General features: G+C 35.8%; 1 protein-coding gene across 9 annotated transcripts in view; it reads left to right on the top strand.

Annotated features, from left to right (window-relative positions):
• VPS54 (VPS54 subunit of GARP complex) overlaps positions 1-16,957 on the top strand; it is a 156,505-nt gene that overhangs the window by 115,718 nt on the left and 23,830 nt on the right. For all 9 annotated transcript variants that reach the window (XR_809755.4, XM_059891566.1, XM_059891565.1 and 6 more), the window contains 5 exons: positions 5,353-5,693; positions 11,601-11,730; positions 12,309-12,490; positions 13,687-13,799; positions 16,823-16,886. Coding sequence is in view for 8 of the 9 variants with exons in the window: in XM_059891566.1 (XP_059747549.1) it covers positions 5,353-5,693; positions 11,601-11,730; positions 12,309-12,490; positions 13,687-13,799; positions 16,823-16,886 (830 nt within the window). In the remaining variant the exon portion in view is untranslated. The remainder of the gene's footprint in view (positions 1-5,352; positions 5,694-11,600; positions 11,731-12,308; positions 12,491-13,686; positions 13,800-16,822; positions 16,887-16,957) is intronic.

Here is a 16,957-nt window from a genome sequence, read left to right as displayed (position 1 = left end):
GAGAACAGCTAATACACTGTATATAGAAAATTTATTGTACTAGCTAAGATGTTGTCAGTTAAATGTGGCAAAATGTCCAAATCAAACTAATTTAAACAATAAAAGAAGTGTATTGGCTTGAGGAACTTAAAACAGTGCTAAAACAATAGACTTCAGTTTTGGTGTGGTCATTGTTTTCTTGATTAGTTTCACTGTTTTATTTCATTTCTACCTTCTCTTTTTTGACTTCACTTTTAAAGTAACTAACCTAATTATAGCAAAATGTCTATATATATCAGTTTCAAGTCTTCCACATTTGTATACTATACCTCCTAGAAAAGATTTTTTTCTTCTTTAGTCATCAAATGAAAGTCCTTAGTTTTAATCCATTGGGTTAATTTAGGTCACATATCAAATCACTGTGGTAAAAAAATGCTATGCACTGATTGGTTTGGGTCTGGATTTTCTTCTTATTTCTAATCCTGTGGCAAGGAGGTTTGGGAGCATATTGGGTGGCTATGCAGGACTGAACCTGAACCTGGAAGGTGGACTCAGTTTTGCATAGCTGGCCTATGGGTGAGGTGCAGATTAGTTGCTAGGGGAGAGAAAGACTATGTTTAATTTTTTTTTAATGAGAAAATTCTTTGAGAAAGAAAATCACCAAGAGAGAAGAGATAAGGAAGAAGATAGGCAGAAATGAAGATGGGAGAGGTAGCATATTAAAGATTAAGACAGCAGTAAGGATTAAAAGCCGCAATGGAATAGTATAGCAGGGAGCAGGTTTGTGACAATAGAGAAATTACTGATGAGCAGGGAAGATATACAGTCTCCATAGACTTGAAGGCTCAGAATCTCTGTCTAATACTGTATGGAATATTCACTTAGAGTACATTTAGTCCCAAATACACAGGAACAGTATGAAAAGGCAAAAAATAGGACACTGAAAGATGAACTCCCCAGGTCGGTAGGTGCCCAATATGCTACTGGAGATCAGTGGAGAAATAACTCCAGAAAGAATGAAGGGATGGAGTCAAAGCAAAAACAACACACAGTTGTGAATGGGACTGGTGATAGAAGCAGGGTTCGATGCTGTAAAGAGCAATATTGCATAGGAACCAGGAATGTTAGGTCCATGAATCAAGGCAAATTGGAAGTTGTCAAACAGGAGTTGACAAGAGTGAACATCGACATTCTAGGAATCAGTGAACTAAGATGGACTGGAACGGGTTAATTTAACTCAGATGACCATTATATCTACTACTGCAGGCAGGATACCCTCAGAAGAAATGGAGTAGCCATCATGGTCAACAAAAGAGTCCGAAATGAAGTACTTGGATGCAGTCTCAAAAACGACAGAATAATCTCTTGTTTGTTTCCAAGGCAAACCATTCAGTATCACAGTAATCCAAGTCTATGCCCTGACCAGTAACGCTGAAGAAGCTGAACAGTTCTGTGAAGGCCTACAAGACCTTTTAGAACTAACGCCCAAAAACGATGTCCTTTTCATTATAGGGGACTGGAATACAAAAGTAGGAAGTCAAGAAACACCTGGAGTAACAGGCAAATTTGGCCTTGGAGTACAGAATGAAGCAGGGCAAAGGCTAATAGAGTTCTGCCAAGAGAACACACTGGTCATAGCAAACACCCTCTTCCAACAACACAAGAGAAGACTACACATGGACATCGCCAGATGGTCGACACTGAAATCAGACTGATTATGTTCTTTGCAGCCAAAGATGGAGAAGCTCTATACAGTCAGCCAAAACAAGACTGGGAGCTGACTGTGGCTTGGATAATGAACTCCTTATTGCCAAATTCAGACTGAAATTGAAGAAAGTGGAGAAAACCACTAGACCATTTGGGTATGACCTAAATCAAATCCCTTATGACTATACCGGAGAAGGCAATGTCACTGCACTCCAGTACTCTTGCCTGGAAAATCCCATGGATGGAGGAGCCTGGTAGGCTGCAGTCCATGGAGTCGCTGAGGGTTGGACACAACTGAGCGACTTCACTTTCACTTTTCACTTTCATGCATTGGAGAAGGAAATGGCAACCCACTCCAGTGTTCTTGCCTTGAGAATCCCAGGGATGCGGGAGCCTGGTGGGCTGCTGTCTGTGGGGTCACACAGAGTTTGACACGACTGAAGTGACTTAGCAGTAGCAGTATGACTATACAGTGGAAGTGAGAAATAGATTTAAGGGACTAGATCTGATAGACAAAATGCCTGATGAACTGTGGATGGAGGTTCGTGACATTGTACAAAGACAGGAATCAAGACCATCCCCAAGAAAAAGAAATGCGAAAAAGCAAAATGGCTGTCTGGGGAGGCCTTACATATAGCTGTGAAAAGAAAGGAAGTGAAAAGCAAAGGAGAAAAGGAAAGATACATCCATTTGAATGCAGAGTTCTAGAGAATAGCAAATAGAGATAAGAAAGCCTTCCTCAGTGATCAGTGCAAAGAAATAGAGGAAAACAATAGAATGGGAAAGACTAGAGATCTCTTCAAGAAAAATAGAGATACCAACAGAGCATTTCATGCAAATATGGGTATAATAAAGGACAGAAATGGTAGGAACTTAACAGAAGCAGAAGATATTAAGAAGAGGTGGCAAGAATACACAGAAGAACTGTACAAAAAAGATCTTCATGACCCAGATAATCACGATGATATGATCACTGACCTAGAGCCAGACATCCTGGAATGTGAAGTCAAGTGGGCCTTAGAAAGCATCACTACGAACAAAGCTAGTGGAGGTGATGGAATTCCAGTTGAGCTATTTCAGATCCTGAAAGACGATGCTGTGAAAGTGCTGCACTCAATATGCCAGCAAATTTGGAAAACTCAGCGCTGGCCACAGGACTGGAAAAGGTCAGTTTTCAATCCAGTCCTAAAGAAAGGCAATGCTCAAACTACTGCACAGTTGCACTCATCTCACACGCTAGTGAAGTAATGCTTAAAATACTCCAAGCCAGGCTTCAGCAATACGCGAACCGTGAACTTCCAGATGTTCAAGCTGGTTTTAGAAAAGTCAGAGGAACCAGAGATCAAATTGCCAACATCCATGGAAAAAGGAAGAGAGTTCCAGAAAAACATCTGTTTCTGCTTATTGACTATGCCAAAGCCTTTGACTGTGTGGATCACAATAAACTGGAAAATTCTGAAATAGATGGGAATACCAGACCACCTGACCTGCCTCTTGAGAAACCTGTATGCAGGTCAGGAAGCAAGAGTTAGAACTGGACATGGAACAACAGACTGATTCCAAATAGGAAAAGGAGTACATCAAGGTTGTATATTGTCACCTTGCTTATTTAACTTCTGTGCAGAGTACATCATGAGAAATGCTGGGCTGGAAGAAGCACAAGCTGAAATGAAGATTGCCGGGAGAAATATCAATAACCTCAGATATGCAGATGACACTACCCTTATGGCAGAAAGTGAAGAAGAACTAAGAGCCTCTTGAAGAAAGTGAAAAAGAAGAGTGAAAAAGTTGGCTTAAAGCTCAGCATTCAGAAAACTAAGATCATGGCATCTGGTCCCATCACTTCAGGCAAATAGATGGGGAAACAGTGGAAAGAGTGGCTGACTTTATTTTTGGGGGCTCCAAAATCACTGCAGATGGTGATTGCAGCCATGAAATTAAAAGACGCTTACTCCTTGGCAGGAAGTTATAACTAACCTAGATAGCATATTAAAAAGCAGAGGTTTTTGCCAACAAAAGTCTGTCTAGTCAAGGCTATGGTTTTTCCACTGGTCAGGTATGGATGTGAGAGTTGGACTATAAAGAAAGCTGAGCGCAGAAGAATTGATGTTATTGAGCTGTGATGTTGGAGAAGACTCTTGAGGGTCCCTTGGACTGCAAGGAGATCCAACCAATTCACCCTAAAGGAGATCAGTCCTGGGTGTTCACTGAAAGGACTGATGTTGAAGCTGAAACTCCAATACTTTGGTCACCTGTTGCGAAGAGCTGACTCATTTGAAAAGACCCTGATGCTGGGAAAGATTGACGGCAGGAGGAGAAGGGGACAACAGAGGATGAGATGGTTGGATGGCATCCCCTACTCGATGGACATGGGTTTGGGTAGACTCCAGGAGTTGGTGATGGACAGGGGGGCCTGGTGTGCTGTGGTTCATGGGATTGCCAAGAGTTGGACACGACTATCTGACTGAACTGAACTGAACTGAAAACAGAGTGTTTTAAACAAGGGGATTTATTAGTTCATATAACTAAAAAAAATCCACAGGTAGGTCAACCTTTAGGTGTTTAATAGAGAAGTTGATGATATTATCAAGCCTTAGTTTTGTTCTCCTGTGTTTTTCTCAGTCTGTCTTCTATGTATCTTCTTTAGCTTTAAGCTCAGGTGTTTCGTTTGCTGATTGGCCCACCTTAGACCCTTATCTTATCTTTGGAGACTTAAATTTGGAGTCTGCTTCCCTAGAACCATGTAGATCCTGAAAAATAAATAATTTTGAGAAAGGAACAGCAAGTTATTAGAGTTCAACTTTGAATGTTAAAGTAGGAATATAGCTCCTTATTTCTTAGTAGTCCATGAAGACATTGATTTACGTAAATTTACACTTGATTCTTCTGCTTTTCAGTATTTATTAAATACCTCCTCCGTGCATGGTACTTATTGTTCTAGGCAGTAAGATACAGTATCTCATGGAGCTAACACTGTAGTGGAAAGAGACCTAGAACTGAAAAATTAAAAGCGATAACTGATATTTTTTAAAAATTGATTAATGGGATAGGATTGCTGATAGGAGTTAGAGGAGGCTTCTTTGAGGAAGTGACATTTGTGCAAGAACCTTAGTGATGAAAAGAAAACGTGTATGTAAACATCAAGGTGAAGAGCATTCCCAGCAGAGGAAACAACAAAGGTACTGAGATGGAAACAGTGAAATTTTAAAGAATAGGAAGAGAACCAAAATGTCTCAAGAACACTGAATGTGTGAGAAAAGATGTGAGATGAGGAGAAATGGATATAAAAGTAGATATGGTAAGGAATACAGATTGTGTTTTCTTTTTAAGTAAACACATCAATGAATATGATCCTCTGATAGGCAAGTTATGTTCAATGTAACCTATTTAAGAAGTGAGAGAAATATGCACTGTATTTTAGGGAGATCACCATTTACAAAATTAATTTGTAAGTATAGCCCTATGTCTAAACTTTAAAGGGAACCCATCTCTTCAGTAGTTCTTTTTTTACCAGTCACCTTTATTGTGTAACCGGAGATAGAAATTCTGATATATACATGACCTTGACTCATTTGTAAAATGCTCAAACATGCACAATCACTTCACTTTTGAAACCTTGGTATAAAATATTTTATATCAATAAAAATGTATCCTGTTTTCTTCTAGGCAACCTTAAATATCATTCATAGTGTTGTTCTCTCAGTTCTTGACAAAAACCAAAGGACTAGAGAATTGGAAGAGATTTCACAACAGAAAAATGCTGCAAAAGATAATTCACTAGACACAGAAGTGGCTTATTTAATCCATGAAGGCATGTTTATAAGTGATGCATTCAGTGAGAGTGAATTAACACCTATAGCCATAGATACTACCTCTCAGAGAAATGCATCTCCAAATAGTGAGCCCTGCAGCAGTGATTCTGTATCCGAACCAGAATGTACTACTGATTCTTCATCCAGCAAAGAGCAGATATCATCATCTGTTACTCCAGGAGCTGTGGATATTATGTGAGTATGGTGACTGTTGCCAGATTAACAAGACCTTGAGTCATCTTATTAATGGTTTAAATAAGACTGATTATTCAGTTTATTGAAAAACCATATATAGTTCGGGCTTTTGGAATTTAACAAAAATAAATAAATTTTATGAAACATATATTTTTGAAAATTTATGGATGGTAAGGAGGTGAGTTTTGGAAATAATTGAGAATTATAGAATTTTAAGTCCGAGAAGAAACCATTTAATTAAATACCTTTAATTTGGAGAGTTTAGATGGCTTATTTAAAGTCATTAGTGGCAGAACCTGTCCTGGAACTCAGGTCAGTATTTCCTTGGTTATGTTTCTTTCTTTTACTGTATCACTTTTGTATATAGTAAAGATGTATTTGGTTTACAATTTTCAGTTGTTCAAAGGCATGAGTTTCCAAGTGGGTCACACTGTCTTTTTAAATATTACTTTTTAAAACTTATTTTGAAATAATTTCAGATTTACAGAAAAGTTGCCAGAATTATTAAAAAAAACCTCTACCCTTCACCTTGCTTCCCCAGTTAAGTCTATATCACATTGCCCTCTTTTTCCCTTTCTCGCTTTCTTTCTGTCTCTCCTTTCTTTGTCTCTCATGTTAAAATTTTTGCTCAGTCATTTGACAGTAGATTTCAGACTTGATGTCCCAAATACTTTAGCATATATTTCCTAAATACAATAACACTTTCTAATAACTGCAGTATACTAGTGAAAATCAAGAGAACACTGATCAATTATTACCATCTAATCCATACACTCCATTAAGTGTTTTGAATAGAAAGAACAAAAGCAAAATAAAGCCAATAAAATCTTTCTGGTCCGAGAACATCATTTATATTTTGTAATTATTAAGAGTAATAGCAACTCAGTATTTTTGTTCATTTTGATAAAAGTCAGATTATGGCCTAGGATCTTATTAGGTTGCAGTTATAGTGTAGAGTCAACTATAACACCTCCCCTCCCCACTATCAATCAAGCAAACCCTGAACTACCTATAAATAAAAATATTTTTTTCTCTGTTTAGGCTTATATTTTCACATATATTGATTAGGGTTCAGTCTAAAACTGCTGTTAAAAGAGATGTTAAAACATACATAGTTTAAGCAATATATTAATAGAATTACCACTCAAGTGAAGAGACAGAACATTACCAGGTCTTTTTTTTTTTTTTTTCCTAATTTTATTTTATTTTTAAACTTTACATAATTGTATTAGTTTTGCCAAATATCAAAATGAATCCGCCACAGGTATACATGTGTTCCCCATCCTGAACCCTCCTCCCTCCTCCCTCCCCATACCATCCCTCTGGGTCGTCCCAGTGCACTAGCCCCAAGCATCCAGTATCGTGCATCGAACCTGGACTGGCAACTCGTTTCTTACATGATATTTTACATGTTTCAATGCCATTCTCCCAAATCTTCCCACCCTCTCCCTCTCCCACAGAGTCCATAAGACTGTTCTATACATCAGTGTCTCTTTTGCTGTCTCGTACACAGGGTTATTGTTACCATCTTTCTAAATTCCATATATATGTGTTAGTATACTGTATTTATGTTTTTCCTTCTGGCTTACTTCACTCTGTATAATAGGCTCCAGTTTCATCCACCTCATTAGAACTGATTCAAATGTATTCTTTTTAATGGCTGAGTAATACTCCATTGTGTATATGTACCAGGTCTTTTGAAGCACCGTATTGCCACTGTGCTTTCACTTTTTCCCAAAGGAAACCATTAAAACCATTGATTTTTCCAGGTTTTAAATTTTTATATAAATGGAACCATTGAATTATGGTCTTTAGTCTCTAATTTCTTTCATTTCCCATTATATTTGTGATATTTTTCTAAGTTGCTTTTTCTAAGTTTATTTGTATATAGATGTTCTACTTTCTGACTGCACAACAGTGTGTGTATCATTCTGCTGTTCATGAAGTTTGGATTATTTTCAGTTTGTTGTGACTATTCTTGTAGATGTCTTTGGTGTACATGTTATAAGTATTTCTGTTGAATATATACCTAAAAATAAGTATGTGAATAGTCAATTTAACTAAAGCCAAATAATTTCCCAAAGTGATTGTATGCCTTTATAGTCCTATCAGCTGTGTAGAAGCATTCCTGTCTCTCCACATCTTCATTCATCTTAGTGTTGTCAGTCTTTCACATGTTAGTAAAACATTTTGGTAGGTCACAGGTGTAATAGTTTAAATTTCTATTTCCCTGATGATTGGTAAGAGGACACTTTTCATATATTTACTGGCTGTTTGAATATCCTCTTGTGGAGTACTTATAAATCCTTTGCCCACTTCTCTCTTGGTTTGCCTTTTATTTCTTACTGATTATGGGAGTTCTTTATGTAGCCTCAACACAGCCCTTTGTCAGTTGGTCCATGATGCAAATGCCTTCTCCCACTCTGTGGGCTGGCTTTTCACTTATTGGGGTCTTTTGTGAACAAGAGTTCTTAACTTTAATATAATCTTATGATTCATTCTTTCCTTTAATGGTTTATGTTTTTTTGTGTGTCCTATTGAAGAAAATCTTTCACTACCCCAAGACTTTGATGATAGTCTCTTGCTTTTTTCTGGAAGATTTGTTGATGTCCCTTGCACATTTAGATCCACAACGTATCTGAAATTGATTTTTGTGTGTTGTGTGAGGTTATTTTCTTTTTTCCCATGTAGATATCTTTTTGACCTCACACCATTTATTGAAAAGACTGTCTTACCCATTGCTATATAGTACCACTCTTGCCTTAAATTAAGTATTCATATATAAATGAGTCTGTTTCTAGACTCTCTTTTGTTCAGTTGTCTGTCTTAGCACCAGTACCATTAAGTAAGATTATATTAGTTATATCTTTTTAATTAGCCTTTATATCTGATAATTTCTCCTACCTTTTATTGTTCTCCCAAGATGCCTTAGATGTTACAAATCTGTATATATTTTAGCTTTGTTAGCTCTCTTGTTACTGTCACATAAACTTTTCATATTTTTCCTTTCTATTTAAGAGCACAATTCAGAATTTGCAATCCCACATTCTAGTGGCTAGAATATTTTCACATGTCTATATATTGCTGTAAGAGAGGCTTGAGAAATAGTGTATAGCTTGTTGGCTATTTGATAGCTAAAACTGTTACTGTGGCAGAAGAGAGAAGAGATATTAAAAGATAGCTGGAAAATGTGCCCATACTATTTGGGATTCCTTTAAATAAAATGCAGTCTCAGATTTTAACCCACCCCTCCCACCTCCATTGTGGCTCACTATGCACTTTAGAGCTTCTCTGGCTTTCCACAATGACGTGCTCCCATAGCATGATTACAGAGCATATATAAATTGTTTCTTCTATGTTTCATAGGTATATAAATGTCTGGAAACTACCCATTTTCCATTGCCAAAGGGGCAATGGATTGATTGAATATATTTATACATTTAACCCTAACTAGTTCTTCCCTGTGTCAAGTGTTTTCTCAGTATGTAATTGTGTCACAGATACAGGACATGCAGAAATGATGTCTGATTTTTGTATCTTTTTTAGTGATAGATTTTCCTTGTTTTCTTACATTATCAAAATAACCTACAACTTTGTAAGTTTATTGCAATGTAAATATGGGCACAAAAGAGGAAATAATTTCCCAGGCAGGAAATGGGAAAGAAAAAATAATGGATGGGATTAGAAACTATTGTAGATTTTAAAAACTTTTTAGTTTTAAATTGTGGTTAAAAAAACACATGCAGTTTATCATCCTAGCCATTTCTAAGTGCACAGTTCAGCAGTGGTAAATATATTCACATAGTTGTACAACCACTCTCGAGATCTTTTTCTTCTTGCAAATCTGAGACCCTGTGCACATTAAACAGTAACTCCCCATATCCTCCCCTACCAGTCCCCTGGCAACTACCCTTTTACTTTGTATCTCTATGAGTTCAGTGACTCTAAGTACTTCATATAAGTGGAATCATACACTGTTTGTCCTTTTGAGACGGTCTTATTTTGTTTAGCCTAATGTCTTTAGGGGTGTCCCAGGTGGCGCTAGTGGTAAAGATCCCGCCTGATAATGCAGGAGACTCGGGTTCAATCCCTGGGTAGGAACTATCCCCTGGAGGAGGAAATGGCAGTCCACTCTAGTATTCGTGCCTGGAGAATCCAGGGACAGAGGAGCCTGGTGGGCTATAGTCCATGGTTCCCAAGAGTCAGACAGGACTGAGTGACTAAGCACAGAGATGTCTTTAAGTTTCATCTATATTGTAACATGTCAGAATTTCCTTCTTTTTTTGAAACTGAATGCTATTCCATTGTAGGTATATACCACATTTTACCCATTTATCTGTCAGTGGACTCTTGGATTGCTTCCATTGCTTGCTCTTCTAAATAGTGCTACTGTGAACATGAGTGTGCAAATACCTCTTTGAGATCCCGCTTTCAACTGTTTTGTATATGTAACCAGACACTGGTTCGTGTCTGTGAGCAGCTTTTTGTTTTTCCTGTCAACAGTAAAGAGATCCAATTAGACTTAAAATTTTAAAAATCTTTTTTAAAAGCAAAATTACAAATAATCAAATAATTTATGAAGCACAAACTTCCCAGCTTTATGGGAAGTGGTACTGAAATAGCACTTTGGCTGTTTATAGAAGTAAATGTTGGAATAGAGGAAGCTTAGCAGGTTAGAAATAGAATTAGACTAATTCTGGGTTCTAGTCTCATGCTTTTAACCTTGTGACCTTGGGTAGATCACCTAAACTTTCAAGATTCAGTATCCTCATCTGTTAAGTAGGAGTTTATCTGTCTGCCTCAGAGTGTGAGAACCAAGTTAAGATACTGTATCTGAAAGTGTTTTAAAAATATTAATCCCTCTATTATTTTAAACACTAGTAAATAAACTTAATGACATAACTTTAAAGGATAGCAGGTAATAACTTTCTTCAATACCTTAACCCAGTGGTTTGCCTCAAATTAATAGACATCACATCCTCTTTGAAATGTCTTTGAAAGTTGTTGTTCTTTGGTCACCAAGTAGTGTCTGGCTCTTTTACAACCCCATGGACAGTAGCCTGTCAGGTTTCTCTGTCCATGGTATTTCCCAGGTGAGAATACTGGAGTGGGTTGACATTTCCTTCTCCAGGGGATCTTCCCAATCCAGGGAACAAACCCACGTCTCCTGCATTGACAGACAGATTCTTTACTACTAAGCCACCATGTAGAAAAATTATGCTAAGGCACTTCACTTTAACACTAAGCTGCATTTCTGGCACAAAATCAGTGGTCTTTATATACTGTCTTGGGTGGGGGGCAATGCATAAAAAGACAAAAAGTCTTTACATTTCTTCCTCAAAATTGGAGTAAATGCATTACATATTATAAATACTCCTATTTAATTGTAAGTTCCTTAAGAAAACATACTCCCTCCAGTGTCTAGTACTTAAATACAATCAATGCTTAAGAAATATTAGTTCAGTTGATCTAACTGTTAATAGTCATTCATAATTATAAGCAAAAAGCGGGCCTGTTTGTTCCTTCCTTCCATTTCTTTCCTCTTCCTTCCACTATGTCATCCTGGGCAACCTGTGCACAACCTGCCATAGCTATGACCTTGAAACTAATATTTTGTTTTGTTTGTTTTTTGCTATAGTTTTTTCAGAATTTCCAGTCAGAGTCTGAATTAAGTATTAAAAATACTATAGCAGAGAGAGATTATTCAAGATTAGGGAAAAATTTATTTGTACTATCTGAACTTGCTTATATGATGCCCTGCCACAAAATTAAAACTGTATGATACATCAAAACAGATTTTTCCCTTAAATGTAAATTTTATAGCTTTTTGTTTTTTATTGGTATGTCATCTGTGGAGATCAGTGTGTTCATAACTTTTCTTGACTTAATCTTTTTTGTCATTTTCAGGGTCAATGAAGATGTGAAATTAAGTGACTTAGAGCTAGGAAAGCTGGCAAATAATATCCAGGAGTTATTATATAGTGCCTCAGATATATGCCATGATCGAGCCGTCAAATTTCTCATGTCAAGAGCAAAGGTTATTTGTTAAAGTTTAGATATTTTTTACATAGTAAAATTACTTTGAAAATCTAGAATATATCCTTGCTTGTATCCCTATATTCTGCATAATGCATATTTTTAACACTTAATAAGGTACTGGTGTGATCTGTTAGGGAGGTGCTGAAATGCAAAATAATCCAAATAAAAGAAATAGTAAACCTTGAGCTTGAATTTCAAATAAATGATTAAAAGACTTAATAAATATTTGAAATTAATATGCAGTTTTTATACATATATATGTGTATTACTAACCAAATAATTTATTAAGAAAATTAGTTGTTCTCCAGTATTATGAAAATTGTGTAGTATGACCTGAATTTATTTGAGTTACTTTATCTTAAAGGGATCAGAATAAAATTTAGACATCTTAAACTTTCAATGCTTGATTTCTGGGACTAATGTATTGGGAAATTTCATTATAAATTATCTTAAAATAATTTTTAGGAATTAGTATAAGTATTATAAAATAATTAATGTTGTTTAAGTTAGTTTTATAGCTATTCCATATTTTGTATTATACTAACTCATGAATATTATGTTATCTTTAAAATTTAGGATGGTTTTCTTGAGAAGCTAAATTCTACAGAATTCATATCACTTTCCAGATTAATGGAAACATTCATTTTAGAAACTGAACAGATATGTGGAAGAAAAAGCATGTCATTACTTGGAGCACTTCAGAGCCAAGCAAATAAATTTGTAAATAGGTTTCATGAAGAGAGAAAAACCAAACTCAGGTATTATTACCATGTCCATTCTGTTCATTTTTTTCCTCCTTTTCTTTATAAAATACAGTTATATTTAAAAGAGGAAACTTCATTGATTGGCCAATTAAAAGCCCTGACAGTTGTTTTTCTTTTTAATTATAGACATTGTGTAATTAAAATCACCCTTTCTTGGCTTTTGAAAATGGAGTTAGGATGTTTATTTCCATGAAAGTACTTATCCTGATAGACTGACTTTTGCTTTCCCACTCAAAGTGAAGTTAATTATGTTTTACCATTCTTCTTGACTAGGCTAAGAGATATAAAAAGGAAAATATTTCCTGAAATTATTTGTACTATTTATGAATGACCTCAGTTTATTAAGCTGTTCAGCACTTTTTTTTTATTTTATTTTACAATATTGTATTGGTTTTGCCATACATCAACATGAATCCACCACGGGTGTACACGTGTTCCCCATCCTGAACCCCACTCCCACCTCTCTCCCCATACCATCCCTCTGGGTCATCCCAGTGCACCAGCCCCAAGCTTCCTGTATCCTGCATTGAGCCTGGACTGGCGATTCGTTTCTTATATGATATTATACACGTTTCCATGCCATTCTCCCAAATCATCCCCCCGCCCCTCTCCCACAGAGTCCAAAAGACTGTTCTATACATCTGTGTCTCTTTTGCTGTCTCGCATACAGGGTTGTCGTTACCATCTTTCTAAATTCCATATATATGCATTAGTATACTGTATTTGGTGTTTTTTCTGGCTTACTTCACTCAGTATAATAGGCTCCAGTTTCATCCATCTCATTAGAACTGATCCAAATGTATTCTTTTTAATGGCTGAGTAATACTCCATTGTGTATATGTACCACAGCTTTCTTATCCATTCATCTGCTGATGGACATCTAGGTTGCTTCCATGTCCTGGCTATTGTAAACAGTGCTGCGATGAACATTGGGGTACACGTGTCTCTTTCAATCAGTTCAATGTTCAGCACTTTTTAAAAGTCTCACGTACTAGCAACAGCTAATGACCGTTACTGTTTAGAAAGTCAAATGCCTTGTACTGCATGGGCTTTACTTGAATTTAACTAAGATACACGTAGTCTTAAATATGTAAGTCTTAAGTACTCACTTGACTTTTCCTTTTCTTTTCACCCTAGGAGATAGGGTTGAAATATTATTAAAGTTTATCTTTATTTTTACTTTTGAATAGCCTTCTCTTAGACAATGAACGCTGGAAGCAAGCTGATGTTCCTGCAGAATTTCAGGATCTTGTTGATTCTATATCACATGGAAAGATTGCTTTACCTGAAAAAAAATCAGGGGGTATGTGTACTCTTTCACACATTCTGTTTCAATTTTATATTGTTTGTTCATTTTGTAAGAGTGCTTAATATTTTTTTAATTGATAGTGCCTCTTGGAAACCTTAGAACTCATATTCCCAGCTTAGTTAGTAAGTAGTTGATTTGAAAAGTATGTGGCAATTTATAATAATTTTAAATATTTATTGAATATTAACCATATTCCAAACATTGGACCAAGTGCTTTACATGCATTTACTCTCCCAACAACCTATGATAAAGATAATGTTGTTACCTTGTTTAATATTGAAGAGGCATGAGACTGCCGGGGGTTAAGGAATTTGGTATAAATGAAGATCTGTGATTTGAAACCAACTTTATGTAATTTTATAGCTGTGTTCTTAACCACTGTTCTATATTGTTTAGAGAATTGTTTAGACACTGGTAAGTGTCTACTATGTGTCAGATATTGAGACAGATAAAGGTATAATTTTACTTTAAAAGGGCTAAGTCTAATGAAAAATATATTTATTAGCAATCATAAGTAAGGTAGTCTTGATATGATAGAGAAAAACAAAATGTAAAGAACCATAGAAAAAGAAAATTATGCAGGAGACTACAGAGGAAGGGCAGGGAGGCAGGACAATCTAGAAGACAGAAGTTAAAAAATTAGAGTTTCAAGAAGAAAATTGTCATTGGTATTAAATATCAATCAGGTTTCTTGTGAAAGATACACAATGGCTAGAAATATTTTTGTATGTGAGTTAAAGTGTAATACCAGGATGCATTGTAGTTATGAAGTTCTTGAATGTTTTTAATGGAGGAGGCAGTTGCACTTTCAGTTTTTATGCATTTAATGAAAATTTAATATTTTTACATAGAAATATTTAAAAATTGTATACTGTACCATAAAATGCAACTGTATTGCAAGAGAAAGACTGATAGTAACCACTTGTTTGACACACAGGAGATCATTTGCAGTCTTTTTAATTCAGTGGCCTGATAGAGCCAGATTGTAGTTCACTGCTGAGTAATTCAGAAGGTAAGGAAGGGTAGACGAGTGTAAGGCTACCTTTTCAAACAGGCCTTTCAAGTTTGGCCCTGAGGGGAAAGTAAATGATGAAATGGCAGCTAGAGACACAAGAGCTATTAGAGAGACTATTACCTTTAAATTCACTTAGGGAATTGAGAGAAGAATTTTAAGAGAAACTGAATTATATTTTTATGCTTAATAAAAGAGGAAGAAAGTTGATTTAAAATAAGAGTGACATAGAGTGATTGTAGGGGTAGGACCCCTGGACTTGAATCCACAGTTCAAGAGAGGGGCTCCCTCTGCCCACTGTAACGAGAGGGGGTGAGGAACAGGTGAAAATTAGAGTAATTCCAATCCAGTCGAGAGAGAAATTGAAGAAATCAAGTAAATTTCTGTTGTTTAGTGACCATTTTTAGTAGATAACAGTGTTGGGTGGTGGTCACAATTTTTAAATTGATTGTATGATATTAGCAAAGCAAAAGTGTTTAAGTGGCAAAGACTGAAAGAAAAATAAGACACTCTGATCATTCTAAATCACAAACTTAAAATTATAGGACTTATTACCCATCTGTTCTTTCAAGCTGTGTTTGATTGGAGTTCACTATCCTGAACACATTCCAATTTTGAATTAAAATCATAACTCTAAAAGTGACTTAATTTATCATGTGTTTTTCCCACAGAGTGAACTATTTATTTTCACTTCCTCTTTGTAGGATACAGACAGTAGAAAGTTTCTCTTACAAACCCTGCTCTGTCTTTTGTTTTTCTCTGACCAGGAAGGAAGTATATGCTATTAGAAATTCATTAATATTTTACTAGTTCATGCAAAGTGAAGGATCCTGGGTTATATTCATTCACCTATCATCCATTTATTGAGTTACTAAATACTTATCAAGGCATTGGGGAGATGAAATTTAACAGATAGCAGTAAATATTAATTTAGTGCTTACCCGCTGCCAGACTGTTTGTTCTAAGCACTTTACATTGTTATCTCATTTACAGGTCCATGAGCTGTAGTATTCCCATTTAACAGATATGGAAACTAAGGCACAAATAGGTCAAGCAACATACCTAAGGTTACATGGCTAGAAAGTGGTAGAGCTGGGATCCAACTGCAGGCAGACTGATGTTAGGGCCCCTTTTTAACTACTGTGCTAAGTCACTTCTCTGCAGTATTGAGTGTTGGTTAAGACACAACCCCTGTCCTCAAGAAACTTTAATCTGACATATAGAGTGAACTGTGATTAGAAATTAAATCACACTGAATTTCTTTACTTGAAAGAAATGAGGATGTAGATATTTAATGTCTTAGAACATAGGGACTTGAAACTTAGGGAATCATTATGACTGACTTGCCCATGGTACTCTGTTTAATAGGCTGATTCAAGACAGTAATCCAGTCCACTGTTCTTTTCACCTCAACATACTGAATTCTGTTTTTTAATGATAAAAAATACCATTACTGAAAATAAAGTAACTTTTGGATAAAGATCATAAAAACTAAATATATAATCTCTCCACTGAATTTACGTATTAACTAGTATTCTAAAGATTATAATAAAGAAAACCAGTTGAAATGCTAGTTATGTCTTTCCAGATTAATAACACTCTTCTTCTTTTACTTCTTATCAGTCATCTGCCATGTACCAGACCTAGAGGATAGCCAGTTTGTAAGCATTATCTCTTTCACTGACAACTACACTTAAAGATAGATATCGTTGTCTATGTTTAATGGATACAGATACTGAGACTCAAAAGAAGTAATTGGTCCGAAGTCATTTATCCAGTAATTGGTAATACTGGAACTCAAATTCAAATTTCTCCGATTCCAAATCCAATATACTTTACTTACTTTGTGCTAAATTGTTTTCCAAGAAGTAGGTTTATTTGCAAAAATGAGGTCGTTCCAGGCCTTAAATAGGAACTTTTTCAGTTTTTTTCCTAGTTTAAATTTTTTATACAGTATTTTGTTTCATCTTATACCCATGTCTCTTCATTTGCTTTAACTTTCTAGCTACAGAAGAAAGAAAACCAGCTGAAGTTCTTACTGTTGAGGGGCAACAGTATGCTGTTGTTGGGTGAGTGACACATTTTTCTTTATTAGTTGAGTCAAGTATTTAAAATATAGGTCTTTTAGTTACCGCTTGAT

This window comes from Bos taurus, chromosome 11 (genome assembly GCF_002263795.3).
Source record: "Bos taurus isolate L1 Dominette 01449 registration number 42190680 breed Hereford chromosome 11, ARS-UCD2.0, whole genome shotgun sequence".
In the NCBI taxonomy this organism is placed as follows: Eukaryota; Metazoa; Chordata; class Mammalia; order Artiodactyla; family Bovidae; genus Bos; species Bos taurus.
This window is presented reverse-complemented; position numbering and strand designations above follow the sequence as displayed.